Below are 16,212 nucleotides of genomic sequence, written 5' to 3'. Positions count from 1 at the left end.
AATATGGTAGCTGGAAGCTGAGACTCAAAGATAAGGGATGTGAGGGGAAATGAAAGTAGGCAGGGAAACACTAGGAAAGGGAAGAGGCATGGCATGAAATTTTAATTCCATCTGCAGCATGCACAGGGATTTTCCTTACAAAGTAACAAATTCAATCTCAATACACACATATACAGTGCTTAAACTAAAACTGCACACTCATAATATACATCCATAGAATATGCAATCCATATCTACACTATCAATATATTTTAAGCTGAATGGATATGTATTTTAAAAAGTCTAATTTCATAGCCGTTCATTAACATTATCTAAAGTATTTAAAATACCAGTGCAATAACGGGCTGTGTTACACAAGATATCATATCATGAAACAATGGTACTCTGCACAGTTCTAAAGCAATCACACCTGGAACACTGTGTTCAGTCTGGGAATCTCATTATCAATACAGACAAACTACGGGTAATTCAGATAAGAGAAATAAAAATCGTCAGGGGGCTGGAAGGATATATATAAATGAGGAAAGTTTAAAAGTTATACTTTTTGGATAAATAAAGGTTAGTGGAGGGACCTGAAAATAACCTACCAACATCTCAACAGCATAAGCCCCAAGCACAGCGAAGAACTATTTAGTTTAGCACAATGGAGTATAACTCAGAGCAACAGGAGGGGAACATTTTGGCTGAAAATTAAGCAAGGATTTCTTTACAGGGAGATGTATTTGCCTGTTAAATAGCTTTTCAAAAACATGACAGAAGCCCCCTTCTTTGGGATATTTAAAATTACTCCTGACATAGTACTAAAAAATGAATAGCAAAAAACCTTGAATTGGGGAAGAGAGGGACTGGATGATTCAATATATTTCCACTGCCATCATCTGTAACGTCTACGATACTATGATAAAATGCCTTCAGGTTTTTTGAGTTGCCAGCAGAATTGCTCTTCAGGACCATTTGATAACTAGAACAAAGTAGAGTCATGAACTCCAAAGACAGCCAAGTTCATAATCACAAACACAGTAAAGCTTAGAGTTGAAGGGAGAAGGACACAAGTAGTTCATATTAAAGCCAGAGAGGTGTGGAACAATACTACAGTAATGAAGTTATTTCCTCCACTTTTAAGAAAAGTATGCTACGTGTCAACCAAGTGCAAGAAAGCAAGAGATACCTTGCAGAGAGGGGACTAGATGCCAGGATCCTTGAGTTGTTTTTATTCTAGTTTTCCAACTCTAAATTTTATTTCAAAAAAATGTGCGTTAGTGCTAATACTGCAGTGTAAACAAGAGACATTTTGGTGGCTACTCCACTCTTTGGGAGCCAAATTAACTATGCAGAAAATACTATATGAGATACCAACATTGGGATTTTCACTGTTGTCCTGTTTGGTCCTATCACTTTTTCCTGGTCTGTCATTCTACCATTTCTTTTAGGAACATCACAGGAGTTGCATTGCATGCACAAACAGAAATGATTCACTCAGAACAGGTTACAAACTGAAACTGAGTAAGATCATGCTTCCTTGCATATTTTTAACTAGTCAAAAAAAATTTTTTTCTACAACAGATCAAAACCTTTAAAAAGAAAAAACTTTACAACAAGCTATGAAATTATGACTGTCCAACTGACCTGTTTGTCGGGATTCCTGATTTGAACAGTGGGGGAGGAGACGTAAACTCAGCTTTGGTCAACTGCACTGCCACCTCCTTCTCCATGTTTCCAGTTCTGCCCTGCTGTACCTTCAAAACAACGGTTTTCCTCATTAGCTCAGCCTCAGAAGTTTAACAGTACCATCACTCGATACAACAATACACACTGGAAAGAGACCACATGATTCACAACTTCAATAATATTAAAACTATTATTCTTGCACAGTTAATACAATCCCACATTTTACAAGGAAGTGTTACTTGCAAGAAATTGTTTTTGACGTTAAAAAAGGAAACTAAAGAGCTTCACATTTATCAATGAACATCAAAATTCATAACTTTGTTAAGGTATATGACCAAGGACAACAAAATCTGGGTTAAATTAATCTTCCTGCAGACTCTTATTTTGTAAAATAACATTTAGATTTAAAATATCGAAGTTATTTTCAAAGATGCTAATCATCAAGAAAACCAATGGAATGTAAAGTCTTCACATCAGAAACAAATGGCAAAACAAGGTGAAAACATTCTCCACGTAACGAGACAGTAACTACAGCCTAATTAATTACTTCACTGTTGAAAGTCATACCAAGAATATTCAATTCATGTACTTTAACTATGCAGCTACCGGCATTCACAGTTTAGTAAGAAATACTAGAAATGTAGAAACGTTTTTAAAATAATGCAAGATTTTATAGAATTTCTATCTTATTAAGTATTTCTGATGCAAATACCTATAATACCTATTTTCCCCCACCAATTTTTCAGCTGACAGTAACACAGTATATAAGCAAAATATCCTAAAGATTCTGTTAGGTAAATATGTGAGCACTATGAAAGAAACAGAAGCAGCAGCGATTCAGTAGTAGAATGGACATGCTAACTGGTGCTGGTGACACATGCATACCACCTCTTCAGAGACTCTCTTTGGAAAAGCAGTAGCAAAAGTGGAATTAGGAGCCAGAAAAAAACCTAAGACACACAACTTTCCTGTTTGTAACATCTGTAAAACAATTTCCATTTATTAACATTTATTGGATGATTGTTTAGATCCCAACATCTCAAAATATTACATGGGAATGTAGCTAAATCATGGTATACTTCCATATAGGCTCTGATCTTGTAACTTTTCACATGGCAATGGACTGCAAAGCCTCTGCACAGCCCCAGTCCCTTAAACAGAGTTCCACACAGGCACAGTAGTCCAACCTTAGAAGGCAAGTTGTCTAATGCAAGGACTATGTCTTCCTTCACACATTTATGTACAACACCTCAGAGACTTTCAGTGCTTAAGTAATTAGTAATGATAATAGACAATCTTGGATTCTTTAACCTCACAGGACATCAGCTTAAAGAGAAATCATTGTGGAGCTATTTCCATGTATAGTAAAGTAAATTTGTATTCAACATTCTGTTGCCATGGTTACACTGGATTTTAAACAAATACTTTAACATTAGAAAATTTCTAATCAAACATGCAAAAGAGTGGCATAATTGTTCAAGTTTTCAGCCAGAATATGTATGTTGCTGTAGCTCACGGACCTTTCTTTTAACCAGAAATAAAAAAGCATAATAGCTGGAAAAACTGAATTAATATTATTACAGACCCTTCGGGTGAAGGATAAAATCCCTAAAGATTTCTATTGGCCCATCGATTCTGGAAAATGTGAAAATACTGTAAGATTTAATTTTGTTAATTACTTTAGGGCTAGTCTAAACCTACAATATAAAGGCAAATAATATGGCTCTTATAGTTTCAATGGAGAATGAAAAATGTTAACAAAATGATAAAATAAGCCTGTTCTTCATTACCCTGTTCAGCTTTCTCTATTTTCTTATTCTAACCAAATGCATACCCTTTTATGTTTTAGGCCAGGGGTCTGCAACCTTTTAGAAGTGGTGTAGCCGAGTCTTCATTTAGTCACTCTAATTTAAGGTTTCGTGTGCCAGTAATACATTTTAACATTTTTAGAAGGTCTCTTTCTATAACTCTATAATATATAACTAAACTATTGTTGTATGTAAAGTAAATAAGGTTTTTAAAATGTTTAAGAAGCTTCATTTAAAATTAAATTAAAATGCAGAGCCCCCCCGGACCGGTGGCCAGGACCCAGGCAGTGTGAGTGCCACTGAAAATCAGCTCGTGTACTGCCTTCGGCATGCATGCCATAGGTTGCCTACCTGTTTTAGACGCTTCAAATGATCAGCTATAGAATGCTATTTCAATAACTAAAACATACAGTTACAAAATTGTTTTGTCACATTCTAATTGTAATCGTAGCTCAAATATGAAGTCTGGAATGGTTATGAACAAATTGTATTCAAATAAAAGCTGTTCTTTAGTAATTCATTCATGGTTCTATTATGGGGAAATTAACAAGACTGATATTAAATGGTAGATTCTGTACTAACCAGACAGAAGTTATATTCTTCAAAGAAGAAGTGTCTTTGTCCTCAGACGTCTATAGGAAATATGTACATATCCTCCTCTTTCTCAGAAAAGGCACGCAAATTGAAAGACACACATGGCAAACAATCTATTGTTTTTAGACAATGAAAATACTTACCTAAACAGTGATAGATCACTAACTCTTCCCCCCCCCCCCCGGCTGTCTTCCTGTTAGGACTTCAAACCTCAATCCTCAGGTTCAAGGAAGGCAGCCTCTGAGTTAGACCACTTAAATCTCCCCTTACCAGGGCAAGCAGCAGGTCCAGAAGGGAGTCTGACCTTGTAGTGGCTAGCTGCAATGGGAGACCACATTCCTTGCATTTCCTGAACTCTGACATGATGAACATGGGGGTAAGAAAAACTACAGGAGCTACTGTAAAGAATATCCTCACTGAGACAGAGAAGAAAACTAGTGGACACTACAGCAATGTAGGAGTGAGAAATGGCGCCCCAAAACAAAAACAAAAAAAACTACCCTGGCTACAATTGCTGTTTTTGTTACTGTAGCATGGAATAGAGAAACAGCAATGATCTGTTCTGAACTGGTTTTAATGAAATTCAAGAATGAAACACTTACCACACATTATAACTCAACAACCAAAGTAAAATGACTTTAGCATTTCAACTGAATCTACAGACTTATTTATATTAAAACTACTTTTAATATAAACTGAAGTATTAAAGAGTGACTTTAAAAAAAGAGAAAATTGAAGTCAATGCTTCAAGCCAGTCTACTGAAGATAAAAACAGGTAGCTAGGTTGTTTTTCTGTTAAAATACTGGTATTTTCTTTATCGCAGTTTGTCCTCATTTAGACAAATATCAGATGGAAAATAAAGCAGAGTACATCTAACTCACACCAGACAACAAAATAACTTAACAGAAAAGACATCTTCACATCTCAGACTCATCAAGGATGAAGGGTACAAAAAGTAAAATAACTACAAGGCTGTGGAGTAAAATATCATGCCATAATCTCCAAAGCCTCTCCAGAACCTCTGCAGGAATTATTTAACCTGCATAAACAAATGCACTATAACTAAAAAAATGAAACCACCACATAAAGCAAGTATAGTCTCACTTAGCAGTTGTTAGTGCACTAGGCCATTAACTCTCATGCTTGCAGCAGTGATGACAAAACAAACAATTTTTTTTTAATTCAGCAAGTTTGTGAGATACACTGAAAGTCACTGACGTAAGATGAGAGCTTAGAAAAATAGCTATGTCCACTTCAATCTTGCCTCTATCACTTGGGAGTGATACGGGAAGCAATACTCAACAAAAATGAGAGCAACCAAGGAAAGTTTACTAAAATTCACCTTAAAAAGATTGTATCTGCCATCTTGAATCTCTGCACCTGGTGTTACTTCCATAGAATTGTCTTCGGCCTAAGTTAAATAACACATTGCCCATTAAGATACCACACAACTTTGAACTGATGGGCTACATCATGACTAACACATGGTCACAGCCTAGCAGTGCCACTATCCGCACCAATAGTCAATGAAACAATAGAGAAATATTCTGGGTGGCGGGAAAGGATAGATAAGGTATGAACTTATTAACAATGATATTGTACCAGGCAGAAGAGGTTTCTAACACACAAACAGTGACACAGCACCATAACAGTTTTATGGAGGGAGAGGGGAAAAGTGTTTACACATTATGGAATACCACAGAAATGTTATTAATTACCATAATTTTATTTGTAGTTGAGGTAACTGGTAAAATTTCAAGTCCCATTCGTATCCTCTTTTGTTTTTCACAGTAAGCTTTCCAGGTATCTTCATTAAACCCATAATTGAAATAATCTGAAAGATCGGCACCTTCAAACAGAAAAGCACAAATTCTAAGAATTAAGCATTATAACTCATCTTCCCTTTTCTATTTCTGCTTTGTTTATAGCAACAGAAAGAAGCAGAAATCAGGGAAAAGTCCTAATGTTAAGAATTATAAATTTCTTACACTAAATAATATGTAACCTTCTACAGTTCAATATATTTGATGTCTATTCTGGTGATGCTATACATTCCAATTATGCAGAGATCAGGCTTCAAATAATAATCGAAAAGTACTATGCCTCTTACATCTTTATAAAGACATCATTTTCATCTTTGGAGTATTTTGTAAATTACTTTAATGAGCAGTTCAGAGGGATGAAAAGAATGCAAACACTGGCCAAATTTGGCTCTACCATATGTATGGGGAGAGGGGTAAGCAGAAAACAATGAACACATGCAGAGACCCTAAGAGTCAGCCCTCTCCTCAAAGTCAGTGGGCCAAGGGGTAACCAATCATTCTATGTAGCTTTTTCTGCTAGTAACATTACTTTCTGCTTTATCTCTGGTAGCACATGCAGGCATGGAGCTAATAGCAACAACCCCAGAGAACTTTGGATTTTCCAGTCATGGATCTCTCAGGATGTCCATGAATTTAGCTGGGCATATGCTATGCCCCCTTCTCCCATCCCCTCCTCTCCCTACCTGTTGACAGGTGTTTGCAGTGGATACCCTGGAACTCCATGTAGGTTAATACATTCTCATCAAAGTAACTTGTCTCCCTTTACAGGTTTTTCAAGTAGGACTGGTTGATTTAGCTCATTAATTGTACACTTAAACATTAGTACAATTGTGTATATTACTTCCATTTGTAGGACGTTACCAATAAATTAATCTGCTATGGGTAAAAACTATCGAAAGTAATCTATTAAATATCACTGTATTTCAACCGATGTGTACATTATTATGCAGTAAGAATGTCATGCAGAAATATTACCTGGTTTTCGCCAAGGTTTATCCTCAAAAGAATCTAAATCTACTTCCAGCAGTGGAACACCATTAATACTTCCTGGTGCATCAAGATCTACTCCTTTGACTTTTGCACCTATAAAGAAAAGTAACAAAAATCATAAAATCCCTTTTACAGAGATAAGTTAATAAATGCAACACTTTTCATGTGACTTTCCTAAAATTAAAATTTTATTTTTGACAAGTTATTTAGCACTAGAGTGCTAGGCATTTTACAGACAAGTAAGAAGAAAGCATCCTGACTCCGAAGAGCTTGTAATCTAAATGAAACCATTTTCTTTACTATATTAAACACATTTTATCCTTCCAACTTACCTATAGTGAATAAATAGCAACTACATGATCTGCAGTTAATTTTTGTAGACTTTAACAACTGTACATGCTCAGAAAACAGTAGTTTTATACATGTGTTTGTTTTATCAGAAATTTCAATTACCATAATTGCTGTTTTGAGGACTGGTTTTAGAGGCATCACCGTTATTTCTAGATTCCAATAAACTTAAGTGTATGACATGAAAAAAGTCCCTGTGAAACACAAATCCTCCTCTCAGGCAACCCTTGCCCGAAAACCAAAAGGTCAGGGTACAGACCACCTGAACAGCCACATGCTGAAACCCTTCTACTGCAATCTGAGCTGTGCTCTATGCATGCACTTATAGAGCAGTCTCCAATTATGTCTTTTCTGTGCCCTGCCCTCGCCTTGACGTGGCACCAAACCTTTTCCACTGCACTTAGGACATCACGTGGCCCTTCTACATTCAAGAAGATATCATCCAAAGCTTCACATATAGTAGTATTTTTATAACAAAATGAAAGCATTGTTTATTGGATCTTAAATTATATATATAATTTCTGCCATGTAATTTGACTCACTAATTTGTGCAGATCTACCATAATTATTTTGTAGATACACACGGTACTTTAAGACAGTTAAAATTTTTTTTTCTTCTCCAAGCAGTATACCATCTAAATTAGATATACAGCAAGGGAAGACAATGGTCCAAGTCATGACACCTGTTATGCATCTTTTTAATTCATATTATCTAAGTAGTTGTAGCTCATTCATCACCGCTGGAATGCAAACAGAATTTTTACGAGAGAGCTGAGAGATGCAATAGTAGAAATCAGCAACAGAGGCGAACCAAGTGTTACCCTTTAAGTGCCTTATGGTACAGATGGTAAATACAAAGGCAAAGTTTCTCCAGAGACTTCTGCTGTACAATTGATTAATATATTATTTATATTATTTTTAATTATTTGTACTACCTTAAATGTTAGGATTAAATTATACATAATGCAACTATACCATTTTTACGACCCTAATTCTTAACATATCAGCTGATCTAATACTCTACAGCATTGGTCCCAAAACTTTTCAGCGTTGTGCCCCCTCTTACTCCCATTCACTCCACTTCCTCCCCAGGGGCCAAGGCTAAGGGTGGGGCCAGGGCTGTGGGCAGGGCTGGAGCAGAACTAGTAATGGAGAGAGTCTGGGGTGGTGCTCCTTCCCCGCCCCCCATGGGAGCTGGCCCGGGTCCCGCCCCTTCAAACATTCCTCCGTGTTCCCCTAGGGGGGGAGCAAAAAGACGGTTACTCACCTTTGTAACTGTTGTTCTTCGAGATGTGTTGCTCATATCCATTCCAGTTAGGTGTACGCGCCGCGCGTGCACATTCGTCGGAAAACTTTTACCCTAGCAACTCAGTGGGCCGGCAGGTCGCCCCCTAGAGTGGCGCCACCATGGCGCTCCATATATACTCCTGCCGGCCCACCCGCTCCTCAGTTCCTTCTTGCCGGCTACTCCGACAGTGGGGAAGGAGGGCGGGTGCGGAATGGATATGAGCAACACATCTCGAAGAACAACAGTTACAAAGGTGAGTAACCGTCTTTTCTTCTTCGAGTGATTGCTCATATCCATTCCAGTTAGGTGAATCCCAAGCCTTACAAAGGCGGTGGGGTCGGAGTGAAATGTGGCAGAATAAAACTGCCGAGCCAGAGGCTACAGCCTCTCTTGACTGCTGAACCAGGGCATACTGCAAAGCAAAGGTAAGGACCGAGGACCAATGGAGCTTCGCGACAGGTCTCTTGGGTAGAAACACGAGCCAGCAAGGCGGCAGATGAAGCCTGAGCCCTGGTAGAATGCACGGTGATGTGGCTTGGGGAACTATGAGCCAAATCATAACAAGTGGGGATGTCCGCCATCACCCAAGATGAGATCCTCTGAGAGGAAAACAAGCAAGCCCTCCCTTTGGCCCGCTACCGGGGCAGAGCTGGGGCGCCTTAGGCAATGATTCTGTCAGCACAATATAATGCGAGCACTCCACAGATGTTCAAGGAGTGCAACGGTTATGCCCATTGCGTTGAGCTGTGGGTAACATGAAAGGCCAAAACACTTTAGGGAGGAAAGCCGGGTGCGGTCATAACTGCACCTTGTCTTTTTGGAACCTTCGTAAGAGCTCTGATCTCAGAGACCCGTCTGGCCAAGACTAGGTTGAGGTCCCAGGGCGGGGCTGGGCGGCGCACCCGAGGGTGCAAGCGCTCCAAGCCCTTGAGGGACCTCGAACCCATAGAGCGTGGGACACTGAACGTCCATCTTAGCCTGCTGGAAGGTAGGGATGGCTGCTGAGAGTATCCTCAGCGATGATACCGCCAGATCCTGCCGCTGAAGGCCAGAGGCAGGCCAAATAGAGGGGATCGAGACCTCAGCAGGAGCAAGATCGAGCGTACTGCAGCTGTAAAGGAAACGCTTCCACCTGGCTCGGTACGTTGACCAGGTGGAAGGCTGCCTGTCACCCCGACTCAGGTACGCAGGAGCCACCGTGAGGCGAAGAGGCTGCAGGTCCGAGTGACGAAGCCTGTCATTGCCCTGAGTGATGAGGTCTGGGCTGACAGGCCGAGCAACGTGGTATGTCAGTGCTGCCTGGACCACTCTGGAGTGATCATGATGATGCACGCTCTGCCCCTGCGGAGTTTGAGCAGGACGTAACGAACCAGTGGGAACAGTGGGAAGGCATAATGCAGTTGGCCGTTCCACGGCATCAGGAATGCGTCCAAGATCGATTCCGAGGAGAGACCTTGGAAGGAGCAGAACACCTGGCATTTCCTGCTCTCGCGGTGAGCGAACAGGTCTGTGTGAGGAACCATCTCCACTTCCGGAAAGCGGGACGCCTCACATGGGGCAGAGTGATCACTCGTAAGACAGGAAAAACCTGCTGAGTCAAAGAGTTAAGACGTTCCGAACGCCTGGGAGAAAGGACGTCGCCAGCTCCATCGAGTGGGCCATGCAAAAGACCCGGAAATGGATGGCCTCCTGACAAAAAAGGGGGAAGGACTATGTCCCCCCTGAATACTTATGAAGCACCTGGCCATTGTGTTGGCTGTAAACACCGAGATACAACGGCCTCGCAGCTGCCGCTGGAACCCCTGGCATGCCAGGCGGACTACTCTCATTTTTGGGGCATTAATGAGGAATGCCAGCTCCCTAGAAGACCGAAGGCCTTAAGCTCGGAGGTGACCATGAGCACTCGAGCAGAGAGATGATGCGACCGCCGTCAGGGGCAGTGAGGGCTGGGGCGGATGAAACCGCATCCCTGTCCACACCAAGGAGGGAGTTAGCCACCACTCTAGGGATACTAAGGCGTTCGAGGGAACGGTGACTACCATGACCACTGGCTCCCTGTCCAAGCGGTACGCCGAGGTGGGCCGGACTTGGAGAGGACGGAGGCGGAGCTTGGCGTGTTTGGCTACAAACTTGCAGGCAACCATGGACCCAGGAGACTGAGACAAGAACGAGCTGAGGTCGTTGGGAAAGCCTTCAGACCTCAGATGATTGTTGCCATCGCCTAAAACCGCAGTTGTGATAAGCAGGCTCCGGCTAGGTAGGAGACCAAGATCGCCCCTAGGAAGCCCAACCTCTGCGTGGGAACCAGAGTGGATTGCTCTATAGTAATCATCAGGCCTTGAGCTGTGAATAAGACCGTGACGATGCCCACGGGCTGAGTGGTTTGTGTCTCAGAGTCTCCTCGGATAAGCGAATCGTCCCAATACGGAAAAACGCATATCCGACATAGCTACGGTAGGCGGCGACTATGGCCGTAAACCGGGAGTATTCACCGCTGGCTATAAAGCGGAGGCATCTCCCGTGCAGAGGGAAGATGGCATTGCGAAAGTACGCGTCCTTCCTATCCAGGGCGGCATAGTAGCCCCCAGGAGGCAAGGATGGAATAATGGTTCCCAGGGATACCATGCAGAACTTCAACCTTATCCCAAACCGGTTGAGTCCATGCAGGACCAGGGAGGTCTGAGACCTGTGTTCGAGTGGGGGACTAGGGCATAACGGGAGTAAAACCCCTAGCCCCTTTCGTCCGCTGAAGGGGGACAGGGCTGGAGCAATTTAAAGGTGGTACCTATGCTCCATCGTGCGCAGGACCCAGCGATCTGAAAGTAACTGGGGCCATGCCAGGAGAAAGCGGGATCAGGATCCCGTCCTGCGACTGGTACACCGCCCTCCGGCGAACCTTGGAAGGTCCGTCTTTTGTCCCAGTGGTAATTGCGAGGGACCTTGACTTTGGCTTTTTAGGGGGCCTGACTTTTGTCTGCGACCACCTTGGCCTTGCCGTTCTCCAGAGTTCTGCCTCTGGCTAGGCACAGAGTATGGCGGCTGGGGCCATAAAGGCCTGCGTTTGGTCGCTGGCGTATACATGCTGAGACGCATTAGGACCCTATTGTCCAGTAGGCTTCGCAGTCTGGGGCTGTCTCTGCCGCGAAGATGCCTTTACCAACAAAGGGTAAATTCTTTCCCCCGTCCTCCAAGACGGCAGCGAACTCCAGGTGGGAGGTTCGAGGGAGAAACTCCTCCACCCAGGTGCTATAATTATCGCAGCTAAGCAAGGCTTGTTGCTTTGCTACCCAGAGGTGCAGGGCCCCTGCAGAGTACACCTTGCATTCGCCAAGGCTCTTTCTGCTTCGGGGCTGGCGCCCGCTGGCCATCATATCAGGATCGTGGTCCTGAGCATAAAATCTGCGCATATGAGATGACACGGATGCGTGTCCGGACGGCCATGGAGGTACGAAAGAAGGCACGGGCCGAGTCTCTGACTCACTCGGACCTTGCCCAACTCGGCACCGGGGACCGGCATCGGGAGGCGTATCGGTACCTGGAACGAGATCCAGACCCGCAACCAGAACGGTGTCGGGAGGTCGACCGAGATCTCGAGGCTCGGAGAAGAGCTACAGGAGTCAAGGTACCTGCCCCGGTGCCAGATGTCGGAACGGTGCCGATAGCGGGTCGGCGAATGGGATACCGACCGGTGCAGCGAGTGTGACCAGTACCGAGGAAAACAGCACCGGGACTGCCAGTGGTGTCCGGCGTGCCGACAGGACTTGGAGTGTCTGCGGGACCGTGATCATGAACGGTGCCGCTCTGCTGTACTGACAGGGGACAGTCCCTTGAAGAGACTGTATTACCCGTACCGGCGGTGCCCGGGTCAGGCAGCACTGACTCTGTCATGGCACTGAGAGCCCTCGCCGTTGGTAACATCTCCGGCGTGCAGGGAACAGCAGGCTCAACCACAGAGCGTACTGGGGAGCTGTCAGGCACCGGATTCGACGGCCCTCGTGGGGCCGGGATCCACGGTACCGAGGTCATCAGAGCTTCGGTAGGTGCCGGTGCCGGGCGAACCGAGCTAGATAAGCTGTCTGGCTGCGGTGCCGTCAGCACTGAAGCAGCGGGAGTAATACGCTCAACCACGGCGCGTGCCGGGGAGCCGTCGGGCACCGGATTCGATAGCCCTTGTGGGACTGGAATCGACGGTGCCGATGTTGTCGGTGCCTCAGAGGCTTCGGTTGGCATGGAAGCAGCCGGAGCAGGAGCTCAACCACGGCGCGTGCCGGGGAGCCGTCAGGCACCGGATTCTACGGCCCTTGCGGGACCGGGATCGACGGTGCCGACGTCATCGGTGCCGCAGCAGGTGTCGGTGCCGGGCGATCCGACTTAGACCAGCCCTCTGGCCGCGGTGCCGTTGGCACGGAAGCAGCCGGAGCATTAGCTCGACCACGGCGCGTGCCGGGGAGCCGTCAGGCACCGGATACTACGGCCCTTGTGGGACCGGGATCGACGGTGCCGACGTCATCGGTGCCGCAGCAGGTGTCGGTGCCGGGCGATCCGACGTAGACGAGCTCTCTGGCTGCGGTGCCGTTGGCACGGAAGCAGCAGGAGCAATACGCTCAACCACGGCGCGTGCCGGGGAGCCGTCAGGCACCGGATTCTACGGCCCTTGTGGGACCGGGATCGACGGTGCCGACGCCATCGGTGCCGCAGCAGGTGTCGGTGCCGGGTGATCCGACGTAGACGAGGCCTCTGGCTGCGGTGCCGCTGGCACGGAGCAGCAGGAGCAATACGCTCAACCACGGCGCGTGCCGGGGAGCTGTCAGGCACCGGATTCTACGGCCCTTGTGGGACCGGGATCGACGGTGCCGACGACATCGGTGCCGCAGCAGGTGTCGGTGCCGGGCGATCCGACGTAGACGAGCCCTCTGGCTGCGGTGCCGCTGGCACGGAAGCAGCAGGAGCAATACGCTCAACCACGGCGCGTGCCGGGGAGCCGTCAGGCACCGGATTCTACGGCCCTTGTGGGACCGGGATCAACGGTGACGACGTCATCGGTGCCGTAGCAGGTGTCGGCACCGGGCGATCCGACTTAAACGAGCTCTCTGGCTGCGGTGCCGCTGGCACGGAAGCAGCAGGAGCAATACGCTCAACCACGGCGCGTGCCGGGGAGCCGTCAGGCACCGGATTCTACGGCCCTCGTGGGACCGGGATCGACGGTGCCGACGTCGTCGGTGCCGGGCGAGCCATCTTAGACGAGCTGTCTAGCTGTGGTGCAGCTGGCACAGAAGCAGCAGGAGCAGTAAGCTCTACCACGGCGCGAGCCGGGGAGCTGCCAGGCACCGGATTCCATGGTCCTGGGGGACTGGAATCGACGGAGCCGAAGTCATCGGTGCCTCTGCAGGTGACGGTGCCGGATAACGCAACTTAGGCGAGCTCTCTGGCTGCGATGCAGGTGGCACGGAAGCAGCGGGAGCAGGGGGCTCAACCACGGCGCGTGCCGGGGAGCCGCCAGGCACCAGCAGGAATCGTAGACTCTCTCGACCTCGGAAGAAGGGAGCGGTGCCGAGTCGACATCGGTGCCGGCGACGGTCGGTGCCGAAAGGCCTTGGTGGTACCGGCGGGGTCCGGTGCCGAGGAGGCGCTTCTGCCCGCCGCTTGAACATCGCTCGGCGCCCAAGGTGGAGGGGTAAGTGAAAGTCCCGCACCTTTTGTTCTCGGCTTAAAAGCCTTGCAAATGGGGCACTTATCTGTCAAGTGTGATTCCCTGAGGCACTTCAAACAGGAGTCATGTAGATCTCTCTTCGGCCGCGGCTTCTGGCAAGCCGGGCCCCTTTTAAAACCCGGTGAGCCATGCACGGCTCCGGCACTGGGCTCATGGAAGGGGCTACTTCCTGAACCCCGCTAACTAAACTAACCATGTTAGCAAAGAAAACACGTATAACCATACAAATATAAATATAAAAGTGTTATAACTGCATAATTATATACGAGAAAACGAGTAGCTAGGGAAGTGGAGGTCAGCTAAGCCGCGCTCCACTGTTCCAACGACCGACACGGGCGGTAAGAAGGAACTGAGGAGCGGGTGGGCCGGCAGGAGTATATATGGAGCGCCATGGTGGCGCCACTCTAGGGGGCGACCTGCCGGCCCACTGAGTTGCTAGGGTAAAAGTTTTCCGACGAATGTGCACGCGCGGCGCGTACACCTAACTGGAATGGATATGAGCAATCACTCGAAGAAGAACCTCAGTTTGGGGGCCACTTCACTAAAAGCAAATGGACTAAAATGTTAAAGATTTTGTATTTGTCTAATTCACTAACACTGTGCAGAAACTTTATGCAAAAACTGTTATTAAAAACAGAGTCTGTGCTGCTACTACAGACTAATACATTTGCTACATTTTCTATTAATATAAATGTGTAAACATTTTTTTACCAGATGATCCATAAACTCGACCTCCTGTCTTGATGTTGAGATTCACAGGAGCTGTTCCATATCTTCAACAAATTAACAAAACTGAATTAGATAGAGAATACTCATAAAAATGGTTAGCTATATCCAGAAACAAGAAGAGGACCTAGACTTGATTGTCATTCTGAATCTCAAGCTCTCCAAACAAACAACACAGAAGTAGAGAGATCAGTTTAGGGCAAGAGAATGCATCGCTCCAACACTCAATAGCACTTTTCTCCAATTAATAAATGGCACCAAAGTCTCAATCACACTTTGGGTGCTGAAAACATAGTGACCATGACAGAGCCTCAAGAATGGACAGGACCAAAAAAAGAAAAAAGGCTCATTTCGGGATACAGAGGATGCCAGGGGACTAGGACTGGAGAATACTGTTAAGATTCTCTGTTGTTTCAGTATTATCATTTAATCTGTACTGAAGCAGGAAGAATAAGCATTTATCGAAACTGACTGAAAGGTTACTGTAGTTTCAATAAGTACATACTCTTGTGTCTTTTGCTGAAAATGCTATTTTGTCCCATCTCAAATAATCCTCAGTAAATTAAACAAATATCTCATACTTTTACACTAACAATATGTTACAAAAACAAAGAACAAAAATTAGGCCAATAGAACTTGCTTCACAGATACCAATATATCTTGAGCTTCCAGTGCATATATAAATACGCATTAACTATAAACTAGACACTACACTGCTCTAGTAATAGAGTGCTTTCAAGGCCCAGTACTGGTGGTGTAACTTAGGACACCAAAGGAACAAATTCTGCCCCATAAGGTGTGCAAGTGGCTCATCCCCACAGCTAGTATTTGCCCCTAATGATAGTGATGATAGCACTTTTATTAGAATCATAGACTTTAAGGTCAGAAGGAACCATTATGATCTAGTCTGATCTCCTGCACAATGCAGATTACCGAATCTCACCCACCCACTCCTGTATTAAACCTGTGTCTGAGCCATTGAACTCCTCAAATCATGGTTTAAAGACCTCAAGGTGCAGACAATCTTCCAGATAATCTTGGTAAGTAAAGGGAAGTGTACAATTTCCTGTTTAACTACCCTGTAACATCTTTCTCATTCCAATTCTCTTCCTAAATAAAAGTAATTTCCATTGCAATAATGCAAGACTGACAAATAGCACTTTTCTTCTGGTATGACAATGCTACATCAGTATATGACTTTGTTGAGAAAATGTTATAGTTCTCGTATCAATGGCCAAAACTAAATATTATACATA

General features: G+C 45.3%; 1 protein-coding gene across 19 annotated transcripts in view; it reads right to left on the bottom strand.

Annotated features, from left to right (window-relative positions):
- FIP1L1 (factor interacting with PAPOLA and CPSF1) overlaps positions 1 to 16,212 on the bottom strand; it is a 100,075-nt gene that overhangs the window by 69,788 nt on the left and 14,075 nt on the right. For 9 of the 19 annotated variants that reach the window (XM_030564011.1, XM_030564007.1, XM_030563994.1 and 6 more), the window contains exons 5-10: positions 14,942 to 15,003; positions 6,870 to 6,977; positions 5,790 to 5,920; positions 5,414 to 5,482; positions 1,627 to 1,736; positions 824 to 961 (exon numbers count right to left, since the gene is read on the bottom strand). In XM_030564011.1, coding sequence (XP_030419871.1) covers positions 824 to 961; positions 1,627 to 1,736; positions 5,414 to 5,482; positions 5,790 to 5,920; positions 6,870 to 6,977; positions 14,942 to 15,003 — 618 coding nt within the window. The remainder of the gene's footprint in view (positions 1 to 823; positions 962 to 1,626; positions 1,737 to 5,413; positions 5,483 to 5,789; positions 5,921 to 6,869; positions 6,978 to 14,941; positions 15,004 to 16,212) is intronic. The other 10 variants (XM_030564004.1, XM_030564008.1, XM_030564009.1 and 7 more) reach the window with 3 other exon arrangements.

Source organism: Gopherus evgoodei, chromosome 5 (genome assembly GCF_007399415.2).
Source record: "Gopherus evgoodei ecotype Sinaloan lineage chromosome 5, rGopEvg1_v1.p, whole genome shotgun sequence".
Lineage (NCBI taxonomy): Eukaryota > Metazoa > Chordata > Testudines > Testudinidae > Gopherus > Gopherus evgoodei.
Note: the sequence above shows the minus strand (reverse complement) of the source record. Positions and strands in the feature narration are given on the sequence as shown.